Source organism: Felis catus, chromosome C2, assembly GCF_018350175.1.
Source record: "Felis catus isolate Fca126 chromosome C2, F.catus_Fca126_mat1.0, whole genome shotgun sequence".
Classification (NCBI taxonomy): Eukaryota; Metazoa; Chordata; class Mammalia; order Carnivora; family Felidae; genus Felis; species Felis catus.
This window is the reverse complement of record NC_058376.1, coordinates 10,969,100-10,985,761: the sequence shown is the minus strand read 5'-3', so window position 1 is coordinate 10,985,761 and position 16,662 is coordinate 10,969,100. Positions and strand designations below refer to the sequence as shown.

Below are 16,662 nucleotides of genomic sequence, written 5' to 3'. Positions count from 1 at the left end.
TGCTTGTGATGATCAATGCTTAGGAACAGCCTGAATAACGTCAATTGGGGGATAGTTTAACACCTTTTGGAAAGTCCATGATGTGGGATACGACGGAGCCATAAAAAGTAATAGAGGTTTTTTTTTGGGGGGGGGGGTACTAAATATTAATATATGAAAAAGTAAGCTGGGGCATCTGGGTGGCTCAGTCGGTTGAGCGTCTGACTCCGGCTCAGGTCATGATCTCACAGAAGGGCGAGTTCGAGCCCCGCGTCGGGCTCTGTGCTGACAGCTCAGAGCCTGGAGCCTGCTTTGGATTCTGAGTCTCCTCTCTCTCTGCCCCTCCCCTGCTCATGCTCTGTCTCTCTCTGTCTCAAAAAATAAATATAAACATTAAAAAAATTTTAGAAAAAGTAAGCTGACCATGTTGCAGTATATAATCATATGCATAAAAGAGGGGAGGATATTTTATTTGCTTGAAGCTCATATATGCATAAAATATCCCTGGGGGAATACACAAGAAATTGTACCTGTGGAGGCACTTGGGGAAGAGTATGGGGGATGAGATGTACTTCTCATGAGTGCCCTCACGTACATTTTGTACCATGTGTATTTATCTTCAAGAAGAAGTTAATTTAAAAAGGAAAGGGCACAAGTGGGCACTTCTCCGGTTTCCGTGGTGAGGTGCCCCTGGGTAATGACACCGTGTGCCCTTCCAAGACCAGAAGATTAAAATCTTAATTGCTGTTTAATTCAAAACTGTTTTCTCTCCTAGGAGAGCCAGTGCAAATGGAATCAAAGCCACAGAAGTAGGACATAAAAAAGTTAAACATTTTCTAATTGAACTTGACCAGCTCAAATCCCCATTTCTTGCCCTGTGTGAACACAGACGTATTCAGATGGGTCATAGGATAAATCCCACAGACACATTATGAGCTCAGAACTCTACTGTGAGTTGTTAGAGAAGGATGTGATGTGTGCAAATACATAGAGAGTACACCCAACCAAGAACTACGGGACATTAAATTATTTTAAAAGTAGTCCATTTCCACATGAAGGAAACTCACAGCCTTAATTATTGCAGTCCACTGCTCTTCACTTTTCTTTAAAAAAAAATAATAAAGGGCGCCCGGGTGGCTCAGTCGGTTGAACCTCCGACTTCAGCTCGGGTCATGATCTCACAGTTCATGAGTTCAAGTCCCGCGTCGGGCTCCGTGCTGACAGCTCAGAGCCTGGAGCCTGCTTCCGATTCTGTGTCTCCCTCTCTCTCTCTCTCTCTCTCTCTCTCTCTGCCCCTCCCCCACTCACACTCTGTCTCTGTCTCTCAAAAATAAATACGTGTTAAAAAAATTTAAAAATAAGTAAAAATAAATAAGGATGAGCTGGTTGTATCTTAATGGATAAGCACATCCTGTAAAAAGGCAAACCTTTCTCTCTGTGCCATCTTGCACTTCTAATTTCATGCTGTGAAATAGAGCAGGCATTCTAGAACAGCCCCTCCGTGCACTGAAGCAGAATACTCACATTCCACGAGGTGGTCTGTTCCTTGACTCCTGGGGAGGCGAGTTTCAGCAGCGGCCGTGGAAAGAGAAGACAGAAGGACAACTCTTCCCTGCTAGATCCAACTGACGTCTGGCCGCACGGAGTTTCCTGAGCAGGGAGTAACATGATACCTGGAGAATTTGGGGGCAATACCAAATAGAAACTTAGCAGAGAAGAGCGGGACTCATTTTCTCTCCTTTAGTTAATCAGGAGATCGAAATCTGTCTCCTGTTGGCTCAGAACACAAAGTACTTCCTGGCTTAAGCTTGTTGAGAAGGCCTAACGCAACGGAGTGTTTAAAAACAATGCTGGTACCAAGGAGTCTCCAGCTCTCCCTGAGGCTGGCTCACCAGCTTATAGCCTGGATGGTTCCTGAATTCCCCTGTTCTGCACCTGTCGCAGGTGTGGCAGACGGTCAGGTGTGGCAGCGGCCTGTTGTCACAGGGTCAGGAAACTCCGTGGTCAAGAGTCACCAGCTTCCTCTTGGACTGTCTCCCGGATGAGGAAACCCAGACAGGAAGACACAGGCATGGGGGTGGGGGATGGGGGGGGACATAGCTGAGGGACCTGGGTTCCCCCTCGGGGATCAGTGGGCAGTGGGATGACAGGTCAAGCTGTGAAGAGTGGTGCTTCCTTTTCCCACACCCGGGAGTCACAGCCCACACCGGAATCGGAGTAAATTTAACCAGAAAGTGCTAGAACAGTAAGAGTCTGGGAGGAAAAGAAAAAAAAAGCAGGGAGCTTTGGTAGGGTCTGTGCAGCCACTGTTCCCAGCCCTACTCCTGAATCCTCGCTAATAAGATCAGCACCTGCCAAACATGTAAGGGTTGTTGGCTTTTAAAAAAAAATTTTTTTAACGTTTATTTTTGAGACAGGGAGAGACAGAGCATGAATGGGGGAGGGTCAGAGAGAGGGAGACACAGAATCTGAAACAGGCTCCAGGCTCTGAGCTGTCAGCACAGAGCCCGACGCGGGGCTCGAACTCATGGACCGTGAGATCATGACCTGAGCTGAAGTCGGACGCTCAACCGACTGAGCCACCCAGGCACCCCAAGGGTTGTTGGCTTTTAAGATGTCATTTGGTCAATCTTCCATCAGGAGGCGACGAGATAAGCAAATTATAAAACAGACCACAAGGTCCGGCAATTCCACTCTTGGGTCTGTATCTAGGAGAGACGGGAACAAACACCTGGACAAAAACTTGCGTTTGGATGTTCACAGCAGGATTACTCGTAATAGCTAACAAGTGGCAGCAGTCCAAATGTCTATCCACTGATGACTGGGGAGTAAAATGCGGTCTATCCGTACGATGGAATATTATTTGACAGTGAAAAGGAGCGAAGTACGGACACGTGTTGCCACGCGGATGGACCTTGAAAACATTACAAATGGAAGGCTCCAGTTACAAAGAACAATACATTGTATGGTTCCACGTGCATGAAATGTCCAGAACAGACTGATCTATAAAGGCAGAAAGTAGATTAGTGGTTGCCATGGGCTGGGGTGGGGGTTGTGGGGTGATAACTACGGGGTAAAGGGTTTCTTTTAGGGATGATAAAGGGTGCTAAATTAATGGTGGTGCTGGTTGCACAACTCTTCCGCGAATATACTAAAAGCTACTGAATTGTAGGCTGTAAGTGGGTGACCTTTGTGGGATCCGAATTCTATTTCAATAACGTAACACGGGTATAATACAACGGAATACTCTGCGGCTGTGACAAAGAGATGCGGAAGCTGTTTGTGTACCGATGTGTAAAGTTCCCCAACGTGTACTGTGGAATGAAAAAAAGCAAAGAAGAGGGTATTGTCACCCTTTCTAAAAAAGTAGGGAAATCATATAGATCTAGTTGGCTTCTTTTGGCATCGGAAAGCCTTAAGGATGGCTGGAGACGGTAAGAACGGGAGTTATTTGGAGAAGAAGAGAATTGGGTAGCGGCGCCTGGGTGGCGCAGTCGGTTAAGCGTCCGACTTCAGCCAGGTCACGATCTCGTGGTCCGGGAGTTCGAGCCCCGTGTCGGGCTCTGGGCTGACGGCTCAGAGCCTGGAGCCTGTTTCCGATTCTGTGTCCCCCTCTCTCTCTGCCCCTCCCCCGTTCATGCTCTGTCTCTCTCTGTCCCAAAAATAAATAAACGTTGAAAAAAAATTAAAAAAAAAAAAAAAAAAAGAAGAGAATTGGGTAGATGGAGAACGGGAGTGGGGGTAGAATTCTCCCTGTATTTTTTTTTACGTATATAAAGAAATTTAACCGTCTCTGTGTGCTCCCTATTCAGTAACACAGACATCCATTACTTGGATGGAAATCTTCCTCACCGTTCTATTTGGGCTCCTGTGGTCTCTCTGTGGGGGGACGGCTGGACCGTGGTTCTTCTGGTTGTGCCGCGCAGACAGGGATTTCCCACACCGACCAGCTGAGGTAAGAAGGGGCCAGAAGGAGGTCCCTGGATGACAAAAGGCAAAGGGCGGATCAGGGTCAGAAGTCAGGACGCTGGTCCCAGCTGTGCGCTCGCCCCGTGATCCTGGGCGATTCCTTTCCCACCGTGATTAACAGTTGCCTCACCTGGAAGGTGGGGGAGCAGTGGGATCCGGTCCCGTCTGGTTCCATACAGGAAGGAAGCCTGGGGAGGCAGGGGAGGGGGAGGCGTGGGGAGGAGCCGCTTCCGTGGAGGTGTCTGAATGGGAGGGCTGTCGAGGCCAGCCGCCTCAGGGCAGGGAGGGCGGGCCTGGGCGGCTGGCGCCTCCGGAGTTGGAGGCTTCAAGGAGTATGTCATCTGTGAGGTCAGAAGGTTTCCGCATTCAGCTCAGCAGGATGACGGCACAGGATGTGGGGCTCACTGAGCTCCAGAAACATGGGGGAGGCCAAAAAAGGGGGCCTGTGGTCTCATCCACACTCTACAAGGGGTACTAGCTAAGGTTAGGGCATAGCTCTGTACTGGGTGCTCTCGGCCCGCTTTCTGCCTCTCTAATCCTGTGAGGCAGGAGTGTTATTCCCCCTTAAGGAGGGGGTGATGCTCTTTCAGGCTCAGAGAAGTGACTTGCCCAGTGTCGCACAGCTCACAGGCGCCAGGGGTGCGATGTCTGAAACCAAAGGCGTTCTCATTCCACACCCTGAATGTCATTTTTGAGCTGGACCCAGAGCCCCACGAATCCTCCCAACCGCTTGCCCTGCAGGCTGTCATTGCTGAGGCATATCCATGACCTTGAAACCCTTCCCGTTGGCCAAAGTGGAACCGTGATGTTAAAAGTCAGGACAGTGGATCTCCTCCAGCTGAAGGTCAGTAACTAAAGGTGGAAGGAGGAGGACCCTAGGGTGCTGGTCATAATCTGTTCCATGGATTTGATCAGTTTGGGGCTCTTCATAGCATCATACACTTGGGCCACATTCGCTTTTCTGCATGCATGTTACATTTCGATGTAAACCTCACCCTGTGTCTTTAACACAGAAAGCCTTGAGAGACTATGGGAAAATAAAGTGGAAGGCTTATGCAGAAAATTCAAACGCTATTTTAAAAATCTTTTTTCCATGTCTATTCATTTTTGAGAGACAGAGAGAGACACAGCATGCGTGGGGAAGGGGCAGAGAGAGAGGGGGACACAGAATCCGAAACAGGCTCCAGGTTCCGAGCTGACAGCACAGAGCCCGACGCGGGGCTCGAACTCACGAACCATGAGATCACGACCCGAGCCAAAGTTGGACTCAACCGACTGAGCCACCCAGGTGCCCCTACAAATGCTATTTTAAAAAAAGAATTCTCCACTCTGTCATGGCCATGGCCACATGGCATCATCTAATGAAAGTGCTCTGTGCCTGGGGTTGAAGAGGTGGTCAAGATCATGGTCACAGGGGCTGGGCAGCTGCCCGCCTTAGTACGCAGTGTGGATGACGCTAACTCTGTCATTCCCGAATGCTTACATAACAGTGAAATGGAACAAGCTGTACCACCACGAGGGCCAAGAATTTTCTCCCTATTTGTGTATGTCTCTTTAGACCTTCTGGTTCAGTCTAGACAAAATGCAATCAAACAAAGCCATTCACCTGGTAAATATTTGTCTGAGCTAAAGTTCTGGGAGAAAGGACCCCAACACCTTCTGGTTCCTTTGACATTAGAGACCAAATTCCCCCAGATAGCCGTGGCTTATTTCCTTCCTTCCTTCCTTCCTTCCTTCCTTCCTCCCTTCTTTCCTTCCCTCTTTCACTCCCTCCCTCTTTCTTTTCCTCCCTTTCTTTATCTCTTTTCCTTTCTTTCTTTCTTTCTTTTTCTTTCTTTCTTTCTTCTTTCTTTCTTTTCTTTCCATCCATCCATTAGTCATTTCTTTCTTTCTCTCCATCTCTCCCTCTTCTTTTCTTTCTCTACTGTAGAACCAGTCAGCTTAGAAGATGTCTAAGTTGGAAGCAAAGGTAGCAATAGTGTGGATTTGATTAGCCAGAAAAAGAAGAAGAAGAAAAAAAAAAAGGATAGAAACAAGTGCCTTTACATTTCAGGATGTCAGAACTGGCATTTTTAAAAAATGTCAATAAACAAATGCTCATAATCACATTCGGCATTCTTTCTAAGGAGTATTTTCTAGGGGAGGGAGACTTCGCCAACCAATTCTGACTCCTTGCAGTGCAAGAGGACATTAAAAATGACAGTTCAGGAGTCCTGTGGAGAACAACCCAACTTCCTCCCTGCCCTGCCCCAGACAAAGGGCACTGGCAAGCTCTTCTGGCCGGGAGCACAGATTCCAGATGTTTCCCGCCTTGCAGGGGGTACAAACTTCCAGAGGACATTTAAAAGATGTTTTGCATGTTTTAAAAATCTTTAACCTATATGTCATTCTTGCCTTTCCTTTTTTTTTTAAGTTTTTTATTTTTGCTTATTTTTGAGAGAGAGAGAGAGAGAGAGAGAGAGAGAGAGAGAAAGAGAGAGAGAAGGGGCAAAGAAAGAGGGAAAGAGAATGCCAAGCAGGATCCGCACCGTCAGCGCAGAGCCTAGCCCTGGACTTGATCTGATGAACCAGCTGTGAGATCATATGACCTAAGCGGAAACCAAGAGTGGGACGCTTAACCAACTGAGCACCCTGACCCAAGCACCCTGCCTTTCCTTTGTAATGCCATTCATTGTCTTCTCCACCGTTGAAGGACATTTCATGTCACCTCGCGTCTCCAGGGAGGTGCCGAGGAAGGCTCCCAGCCCTTGGAATCGGAGGTGCCAGGTTCTAGCTGGGACTTCCCCACGTGCCCACTGCGGGACTGTGGCCAAGTCACTTCACCACCCCAAACCTCAACTTTTAAACAAAGGGTAATAAATTGTGGTGACGTTAACTATTTCATAAATCCCAGGGGCAAATACAGCCACACCTCGTGTCTTCTCCCACTGAACTCTCTGGGCCCTCGGTGCCTGGTTAGCAGGAAGCCCTACATTCATCACCCTCCTAAGGCCTCCGGGTTGACCGGGACTCGCTGGGATTTCGTCCAGAGGGGGTGGGGAGGGCAGCCCAAGGCAGAGGGCCGCCTGAGTCATCCAACGCTGCTGTTGCCTCCAGGGGCCACACGGGGCCGCCATTGAGCACTGCCTCCGCGCGAGGTGGCAAGAGTGCGCCCACGAGACAGAGCCTGAGCCCTGCACGTTTGGCCTGTTGCTCTCACGGCCACCGCAGAACAGACCAGTGAGACTGCCCCCTCCCCGAGGGAGGTCGGACAGCACAGTCAACCAGGCTCAGGAGTGGAAGCCAACGAACCAACCCAGCTGCCATTTCCCGCCGCAGTTCTGCCCCCTGCAGGCCTGAGCTGGAAGAGCAGGGGAGCCTCAACCCTAAAGATTGAGTTCAGAATTTTGACTGTGACCCGAGACGGCACGTCTGAATTACCGAATGAAGTCCCCTTTCCCCCACCTGACATGACGATGCGGGCCGGGAAAGATCGAACCCCACATGACAGAGCCCACAGAGCAAAACTAAAGAAATGGTGGGAACACAGATAAAGCGTTATTGTTACCTCAAATGAGTCTTCTCTGTCGTGATGATGCTACTCCCCCCGGGACGCTCTGGGGTGCAGAGCCAAAGCTAGACCAGAGTTAGAGAAAGGGAGACTTTCCAGGTTCAAGTAGGCAAGACAGAGGCAGGGTAGAGCTGGTCTAAGGGGCTGGATCCGAGGGGGCAGGTCCATTTCTGGCTTCGGCTTCTGCCTCCCTTTGCACCTTGACCTCATTCCTCCTGCAGCAGAGGAGTTTTCTCCATGTCCTGTAAACACAGAAGACAACTTTTTTCAAGGCCCACGGAATTTTCATATGCATAAAATACCTGCCTCGCAGTGTACCTGTAAAGGGCAACTTAGAACATTTCGAAAGGAGAAATATTCTCTACTACCAATTATTAAAATAGAGATCGGTTTTTAAATTGAAAAAAAAAACAACAACAACAACACATAAGGCTTGTTATGTGGAAATCACAGCCTAAAGCATTCTTGGGTCAAAAAGAAAATCGAAACTTCAAGTAAAATATTATCTAGAAAATGAATTCAAAACAGTACATAGTTAAACCTAAGTACTAAAACTGGTCTTATTAACAAGAAAAAAATAATAAAAATAGATTTACTAAGAAATGAGGAAAGGACAATCTTCTCAACAAAGGGCACTGGGACAACTGGATGTTCCTTTGCAAAACTAAACAAACACACACACAAACTGAGACCCTTACCTCACACCATGTAAAACATTGACTCAAAATGGATCATTTGGTACAATCTCAGTGTAAAACCTAAAACTATAAACCTTACAGACAAACACATAAAAGAACATCATGACACTGGATTAAGAAAAGATTTCTTGGGGCACCTGGGTGGCTCAGTCGGTTAGGCATCCGACTTCGGCTCAGGTCACGATCTCACGGTCTGTGAGTTCAAGCCCCGTGTTGGGCTCTGTGCTGACGGCTCAGAGCCTGGAGCCTGCTTTGGATTTTGTGTCTCCCTCTCTCTCTGACCCTCCCCCGTTCGTGCTCTCTCTCTGTCTCAAAAATAAATGAACATCAAAAAAAAATTTTTTTCTAAAAAAGGAAGAAAAGATTTCTTAGATGTAACATCAATAGCACAATTCATAAAAGAAAAAAAAACCCTGATAAATTGGTCTTCATAAAAATGGGAAACTTGATCTTCAAAAGACCCTATGAAGAAAATGCAAAGAAAAGCCACACAGACTGGGAGCTAATATTTGCAAATCAGATATCTGATAAAGGACTTGCCTCTAGAATAGATGAAAAAGTCTTATGATTTAATAATAAGAGCACGAACAACTCAATTTGAAGTAGAAAAAGGATTTGAACAGACATTTCGCCAAAGAAGATGTACAAACAGCTAACAAGCACATGAAAAGATCCTCAACATCATTAGTTACTAAGGGAATACAAATGAAAACCCAATGACCTATCACTACACATCCATTAAAATGGCCCTAATTTAAAAAGTGGCCATGATGTTGAATGTTGGCAAGGCTGTGGAGAAACAGGAACTCTCCTACATTGCTGATTGGAATGTTGAAAGGTACAGCCCTCTGGAAACAGTTCAGTAGTTTTTTTCAAGGTTAAACCTATGCATATCATATAACTTAGCAATTTCACTCCTGGGTATCTACTGAGAAAAAAAAAAAAAATATATATATATATATGTATATGTCCACACAAAAACTTGTACGTAAATATTCATATCAACACCATTCATAATAGCCCCAAATTGGAATCGGTCAAAATGTTCATCAACTGGTCCGTGGAAACACAAAGTGCTATGTCCTTGCAGAGGACTACTATGCAGCATAAACATGGATGAACTTCATAAGGATTATGCCGAGTGAAAGAAGCCAGACACAGTGAAAGAAGCCAGAAGGCTACATATCGTATGACTCTATTTATGTGAAATCCCTGGGAAAGGCAAAAAAAAAAAAAAAAAAAGAAGAAGACAGAAGCAAATTGGTGGTCGCACGGGGCCAGAGGAGGGAGCAGGAACCGACACAAACAGGAGGGGGAAGTTTGGGGGCTGAGGGAAATGCTCGCAAACTGGCAACGGGTAGATTTTACGATACAAAACTTGTATCTCAATCAAGCTGCTTTAAATATTAAATTCAGTACCTAATTCCAGATGTTTCGATAAGAATAACAACATAAGCCCAAAGAAGGCTGGGAGAAAAAATATTAAAAAGGAGAAGAGCAGAATTTAGAAGCTAGAAAAACAATAACGCTAAGAGTTGGTTCCTTAAAGAATAAATAAATGAATAAATAAGATGAGAAACAATTAGTTACCCTAATAAGGAAATGGGGGGGGGCACCTGGGTGGCTCAGTCAATTAAGAGTCCAATTCTTGATCTCAGCTCAGGTCTTGATCTCAGGGTTGTGAGTTCAAGCTCTGCGTTGGGCTCCATGATGCTGGGCATGAAGCCTACTTAAAAAAAAAAAAAAAAAGTAAAAATAAAGCAGAAAGAACAAACATACCAAATAAGGATAGTTGAGGGAATAACCAGAGATATAGAGGAAATCTAAGAAGTAATGTCTTAATTCTTTCGCTCATTTCTGTGCAAATAAGTCTGAAAGCCTTGCCCAAATGAACGACTTTCTAGGAAAATATAAATAATCAAAACTGACCCCAAAGGAGATTTTTTTAAGTCTTTTCTTAAATGTTTATTTATTTTTTGAGAGAGAGAGACAGTGAGAGCAGGGGAGGGGCAGAGAGAGAGGGAGACACAGGATCTGAGCTGTCAGCACAGAGCCCGAAGAGGGACGGGGCTCAAACTCACGGACCCCGAGATCATGACCAGAGCCAAAGTCGGACACTTAACCGACTGAGCCACCCAGGCACCCTCCAAAAGCGATTTTTTTAAATCAGAAAATATCAGTTACCATAGAAGATGCTGAAAAATTTGCTATAGAGGCATCCACCCAGAGAAGCATCTGGTTCAGACAGTTTCGCAAGTGAATCCTGCTAAACCTTTATTGATTAGAAAATGCTGCTTTTAAACTACCATAGAGCATGGAGAAAGAACACAGCTTCCAAATTTTTCCGATGAAGCTAGCAGAGCGATGATAACTTAACCTGATAAAACCCCCGTAGTGTAAGGAAACCACAGACCAACTTCACTTATGGATATAGATGTGAATATTCTAAATCCAATACTAGCCAACAGATCCAACAGTGCATGAAAAGAATAAATTCCATAAACAAATGCAGTTATGCCAATCACAGAAGAGTTGTTCAATATCAGGAAATCTATGGATGTGATTTACCACATGAACAAGTCTGAAGAAAAAAATGTGTTCATCTTCACAGATAATAGGTGTTTGTTAAATTCCAATTTCGTCCTGATTTTTAAAATCTTGGTAAATAAAAAGATAACCAATTCTGTAAAATGCCAAATTTAGAACATCTCAAGTCGGGGTGCCTGGGTGGCTCAGTTGGTTGGGCGTCCGACTTCGGCTCAGGTCATGATCTCACGGTTTGTGAGTTCGAGCCCCGCGTCGGGCTCTGTGCTGACAGCTCGGAGCCTGGAGCCTGCTTCGGATTCTGTGTCTCCCTCTCTCTCTGCCGCTAACCCACTTGCATTCTGTCTCTGTCTCTCTCAAAAATAAACATTAAAAAAATTTTCTTTAAATATCTCGAGTCAGAAACGAGTGCTTAATGGTAAAATATGAGAAGCACTCTATAATGGGGAACAGGACACAATCACCCATTATCACCACTGCCATTTAACCTTGTACTGTAGGAATCATCTGACTCAATTAGACAAGAGGCACAAAACCTGGAAAGGAGGAAGCAAAAATTATCATTGCCTGTATGGTTGGAAAATGAAGAGAATCTATTGCAAAACTGTTAGCAATAGTAGGACAGTCCAGTAAGTTGAATGGGTACAAAATAAATACTAAAAAGCAAGTCAATATCCAAGGATCTGTATTAACAGCAATCACTTTGTAAATATAATTAAAGAAAAGATTCCAGTTACAATAAGAACCAAGAAGATAAAACACCCAAGAGTGCATTAAATGTGTAAGATTCACCCACAAAGAAAATCTAAAAACCAGAGACAAAAAAAAAAAAAAAAAGATTCGACTAAACGCAAATATTTCCTACCCTTTGATAGAAAGACTGTCTTGTGGAAAGATGGCCGTCCTTTCCAAATAAATCTGTGCGTTTAGTATGATCCTAATGAAAACACCAACGGAGGGTTTTGTTTTTCCTTGTTGTTCTCGTTTTGTTTTGTATTTCCGAGCTTTACTGACTGTCATATAATCCAAGCCCACACGCCATTTGTTCATGATCTTATTCTTCGCCTTTCCTTTCCAAGAACGTGTTTTTATGCTTTTCAGACCCATCTTTTTTTCTCTCAGTACCAGGGAACAGAATTCCAGGTTTTAGGCTTGAAAAACCACAGCGAAACTGCAGCAAAAGTGAAGGGTGGAAATGGTCTTTCTCCCCCTGCAGCTGCAAAAAACTGACAGCATCTTGCATCATAAACATCCATCCTTGAGACGTTATCCCAACGAATAGGCAAGTCACTTGCTTTTTCAAGGTTGCTGCTCTGCCCTGAGAAAAGTAACCTCAACTTCCCCCCAAGGCTCTAATTCCCATTGGCCATCTTACTTAAGTTGGCTCCGACGAAGTATTTTAAGTGGTGCCTCTGTTTTTCCAAAGGTATAAGCATTTGTGAACTTTTCTGGCTTCTCTCTTCCTCACAAGGAGGCATAAGGTAAATAAATCTGTTAGATTTCTTATTTCAACAAAGACTTTGAGAGCCTTACCTCATTCAAATTAACATAGACAAATTGAGTCTAAAATTCATGTGGAAAATGGAACATACAAGAATAGCGGAGGGGCGCCTGGGTGGCGCAGTCGGTTAAGCGTCCGACTCAGCCAGGTCACGATCTCGCGGTCTGTGAGTTCAAGCCCCGCGTTGGGCTCTGTGCTGACAGCTCAGAGCCTGGAGCCTGTGTCAGATTCTGTGTCTCCCTCTCTCTCTGCCCCTTCCCCGTTCATTCTCTCTCTCTCTCTCTCAAAAATAAATAACACATTTATATGGGGCGCCTGGGTGGCGCAGTCGGTTAAGCGTCCGACTTCAGCCAGGTCACGATCTCATGGTCTGGGAGTTCGAGCCCCGCGTCAGGCTCTGGGCTGATGGCTCAGAGCCTGGAGCCTGTTTCCGATTCTGTGTCTCCCTCTCTCTCTGCCCCTCCCCCGTTCATGCTCTGTCTCTCTCTGTTCCAAGAATAAATAAACGTTGAAAAAAAAATTAAAAAAAAAAAAAAAAGAATAGCGGAGAAAATTCCGAGGAAAGAAAATAATGAAATATCCCTGTGAGATGGTAAAATGTATTATAAAGCCACAGAAATTAAGAGTGCGCGGTCCTAGCATGCGAGCAGACAGATCAATGGAACAGAATGAGGTCCAAAAAGAGACTCAGAAACATTCAGGAAAATAATATTAAATGAAAAGGATGTTTCAAATTAATGTGGAAGAGATGGGTTATCTCATAAATGCATGGGACAATTGTGTAGACATCTGGGGAAGAGTAAATTTGGATCTCTGCTTTAATACTTACACCAAAATAAATTCCAGATGGAGCTGTTATAATTTTTAAAAATACAGTCGTGGGGCGCCTGGGTGGCTCAGTCGGTTAAGCGGCCGACTTCGGCTCAGGTCATGATCTTGCAGTCCATGAGTTCGAGCCCCGCGTCGGGCTCTGTGCTGACAGCTCAGAGCCTGGAGCCTGTTTCAGATTCTGTGTCTCCCTCTCTCTGACCCTCCCCTGTTCATGCTCTGTCTCTCCCTGTATCAAAAATAAATAAAACGTTAAAAAAAAATTTTTTTTAAGTAATATTAAAAAAAAAAATACAGTCGTAAAAGTGCTAGCACAAACATGGGGGGGGTTATTTTTATAATTCCAGATTGTGGCAGTCTTTCAGACACAAAAGTCAGAAATTGCAAAAAAAAACAAGACCGTTTATGGGGCGCCTGGGTGGCGCAGTCGGTTAAGCGTCCGACTGCAGCCAGGTCACGATCTCGCGGCCCGTGAGTTCGAGCCCCGCGTCGGGCTCTGGGCTGATGGCTCGGAACCTGGAGCCTGTTTCCGACTCTGTGTCTCCCTCTCTCTCTGCCCCTCCCCCGTTCATGCTCTGTCTCTCTCTGTCCCAAAAATAAATTAAAAAAAACGTTGAAAAAAAAAAAAAAAAAAAAAGACCGATAAAACCGACCACAGAAGAATTAAAATTTTCTTTGGGGCCCAAACAAAATACTCTTAACAGAGGCAAGAGATAAATAATAAGCCAGGGGAAGCATTTGCAGCCCATATGATAGAGTGTCAAATATTTTAATATTCAAAGGCTTTTAGCGTTAAGAAACAGGTCAGCAACTCAACAGGGCCGAAAGACGTAAACAAGTAGCCACAAAGAAAAAGAAGTACAAATGGCTTTTAACCAGACAAAAAGAGGCTCATTCTCACTAATAATGATGTGAATGCAAATCGAAATTATAAAGAGATCTCATTTACTACAATAGATGAATAAAGATCTCCCGTAAATTGGATTTATCCACAGTGCCTTTACCACAGTTTAAAAGGTAATCAGGGGGCGCCAGGGTGGCTCCGTCGGTGAAGCATCTGACTTCAGCTCTGGTCATGATCTCCCAATTTATGGGTTCGAGCCCATGTCAGACTCTGTGCTGACAGCTCAGAGCCTGGAGCCCGCTTTGGATTCTGTGTCTCCCTCGCTCTCTGCCCCTCCCTGGCTCGCGCTCTGTCTCTTTCTCTCTCAAAAATAAATATTGAAAAAAAAAATGTTTTTTTAAAGCAGTCAGAATGGTGCCTGACACAATAGTGACAGCTCACAGAAGTCAGTTACCGGCATCATTAGAGGATAACTGGCCTGATTAAAATTGTATAAAATGCATCCCTCTGGCTGCTCAGTCACCTTCTAGGAGTTTTGGGGACTTAGGTATGAGCGGATTTCCAGGGCATATATACAAGTCTACTCATCACCTCATGTGACAGCAGAAGATTGGAAGCCATCTTCCAAATGTCCATCAAGAGAGGTCTGTTTCAAGACAGTGTGGAAATCCACCCAATGGGATCCTGTTCAAGCATTCAAAGGGAGGGGGTAGATATCCGTGCACTGATGAGGAACACTCTTCAATATATTGCTAATAGGAAAAAAAATCAATAAATAAGCCCGATGCAGATTGGCGTCTCTTGTATGCCGTTTGTACACAAAAGCTGGTTATTCTCATATGTATATAGTATATCTCCGAAAGGAGACCGAAGAATCCCTTTATTGCTTCCGAGAAGTATCCTTTTTGATGGTTTGTTTGTTTATTGCTTTTTACCATGTGTCGATTACCTATTAAAAAGACAAATCGAGGGGCGCCTGGGTGGCGCAGTCGGTTAAGCGTCCGACTTCAGCCAGGTCACGATCTCGCGGTCCGGGAGTTCGAGCCCCGCGTCGGGCTCTGGGCTGATGGCTCAGAGCCTGGAGCCTGCTTCCGATTCTGTGTCTCCCTCTACTCTCTGCCCCTCCCCCGTTCATGCTCTGTCTCTCTCTGTCCCAAAAATAAATAAACGTTGAAAAAGACAAATCGATTGTTTTAAGAACGAAGTTTGCAGCGAACATATTAGCTCCTGGCTGGCAATCAGCCATTTCCATGCCAGCAGGTCCGAAATTCTTGCTTTCAAACGTTTTAAATCCAATCATCTAAAGTTCCCTCTCCGCCCTGATTTCCATCTCCTTGTAGAAATGTCCCCCTGCCTCACAATAGAATCAAAGGAAGTATGGAAACTGTACCCGGGTTGCCCTGACGTTAACCAAAAAAGCCCCCCCCCCCCCGGGGGGTGGGGGAGCCCCCAGGAGGCTGAGACTCCTGGTTTCTTGCTGGGCAGGGATATGTAATAGCCAGGGGTGTTCTGCCCCTGTGTGGCCAATGTCTGCTATGACAACCAGAAGATGTGCCCCGGATGGTTCCCTGGGTGTCCAGCCCAGGGGTTTTCAACAGAGGGTGCTGGTTAAGACAGCCACGTTTCTGTGCGTGTGTTTTAGCCAAATATTTATTTATCTATTTGTTTGTTTGTTCATTTATTTATCTTAAATTCTGGTGAATGTACAGCGCAGTATTGGTTTTAGGAGTAGAATTCAGTGATTCGTCACTGAATAGATACAACACCCATCACAATTAGTGCCCTCCTTGGTACCCACCTCCCCCACCCACCTCCCTCCATCAAGCCTCAATTTGTTCTCTATCATTCGGAGTCTCTTGTGGTTTGTTTCCCTCTCTTCTCTTCCCTCCCTCACCCCTCTCCCACATGATCATCTATTTTGTTTCGTAAGTTCCACGTACGACTAAAATCACGTGGTATTTGTCTCTGATTGACTTCTTTCCCTTAGCATAATACATTCTAGCTGCACCCACATCATTGCAAATGGCAAGATTTCATCCTTTTTGATGGCCGAGTAATACTCCATTGTATATATGGACCAGCTCTTCTGTATCCGTTCATCCCTCGATGGACACGTGGGCTCTTTCCATACTTTGGCTATTGTCGATAGTGCCGCTACAAACATTGGGGTAGCACAATAGACACGTGGATTTTACAAATACACAGAAGCACTCAAAAAATTGTAAAGTGCATAATTCCGGGCCTAATCGTAGTTACTTTTTTTTTTTTTTTTTTAATCCAAATTCTGGTAGTCTATGCTTAACAGACAGAACTCCTATGAAGATCCGTGGGGGGGGCGTTCTGCCGGGACCTGCCTCAGTGTGACTTCGGAGTGCCCACGGTCTCTCTCCTGTGACTCCCGTAGCTGCATGCTCCAGAATGTGCATCCACAGGGCCACGTGTTTACCAAGCGTGGCCACACATTAAAATATTCAAGATGGCTCTAGAACGGGGGCCAGTACATTTTTTTTTTCTTTAAAGAGCCAGATAGTCAATATTTTTGGATTTGTGAACCATGGGATGTCAGTCACAAGGACTCAACTCCGTTTCTATAGCACCAGCGCAGCCTCAGATAATGTGCAAATGAATGTGGCTATTTCCGATAAAAGTTTATTTCCAAAAACACGTGGCAGGCCAGATTTGGCCTGCGGGCCATCGTTGGCCAAACTCTGATCTAGAGTGTTCGTCCATGTCTTCAAAATCCAACGAT

The 16,662-nt window shown here is 45.3% G+C and overlaps 1 protein-coding gene across 2 annotated transcripts; it reads right to left on the bottom strand.

Annotated features, from left to right (window-relative positions):
• Window positions 1-1,261: 1,261 nt before the first annotated feature.
• On the bottom strand, window positions 1,262-7,734 carry LOC109503329 (protein enabled homolog). Of its 2 annotated transcripts, none has more exons than XM_019839403.2 (3): window positions 4,079-5,027; window positions 3,832-3,959; window positions 1,262-1,652 (listed from the first exon to the last, which is right to left on the bottom strand). In XM_019839403.2, the coding sequence occupies exons 1-3, from the start codon at window positions 4,287-4,289 to the stop codon at window positions 1,548-1,550; spliced, it is 444 nt and encodes a 147-aa protein (XP_019694962.1). In that variant the 5' UTR covers window positions 4,290-5,027; the 3' UTR covers window positions 1,262-1,547. The 2 variants fall into 2 exon arrangements, 1 of the variants encoding a protein (XP_019694962.1); XR_006584823.1 differs by lacking the exon at window positions 4,079-5,027 and adding an exon at window positions 7,496-7,734.
• Between the last annotated feature and the right edge of the window lie 8,928 nt (window positions 7,735-16,662).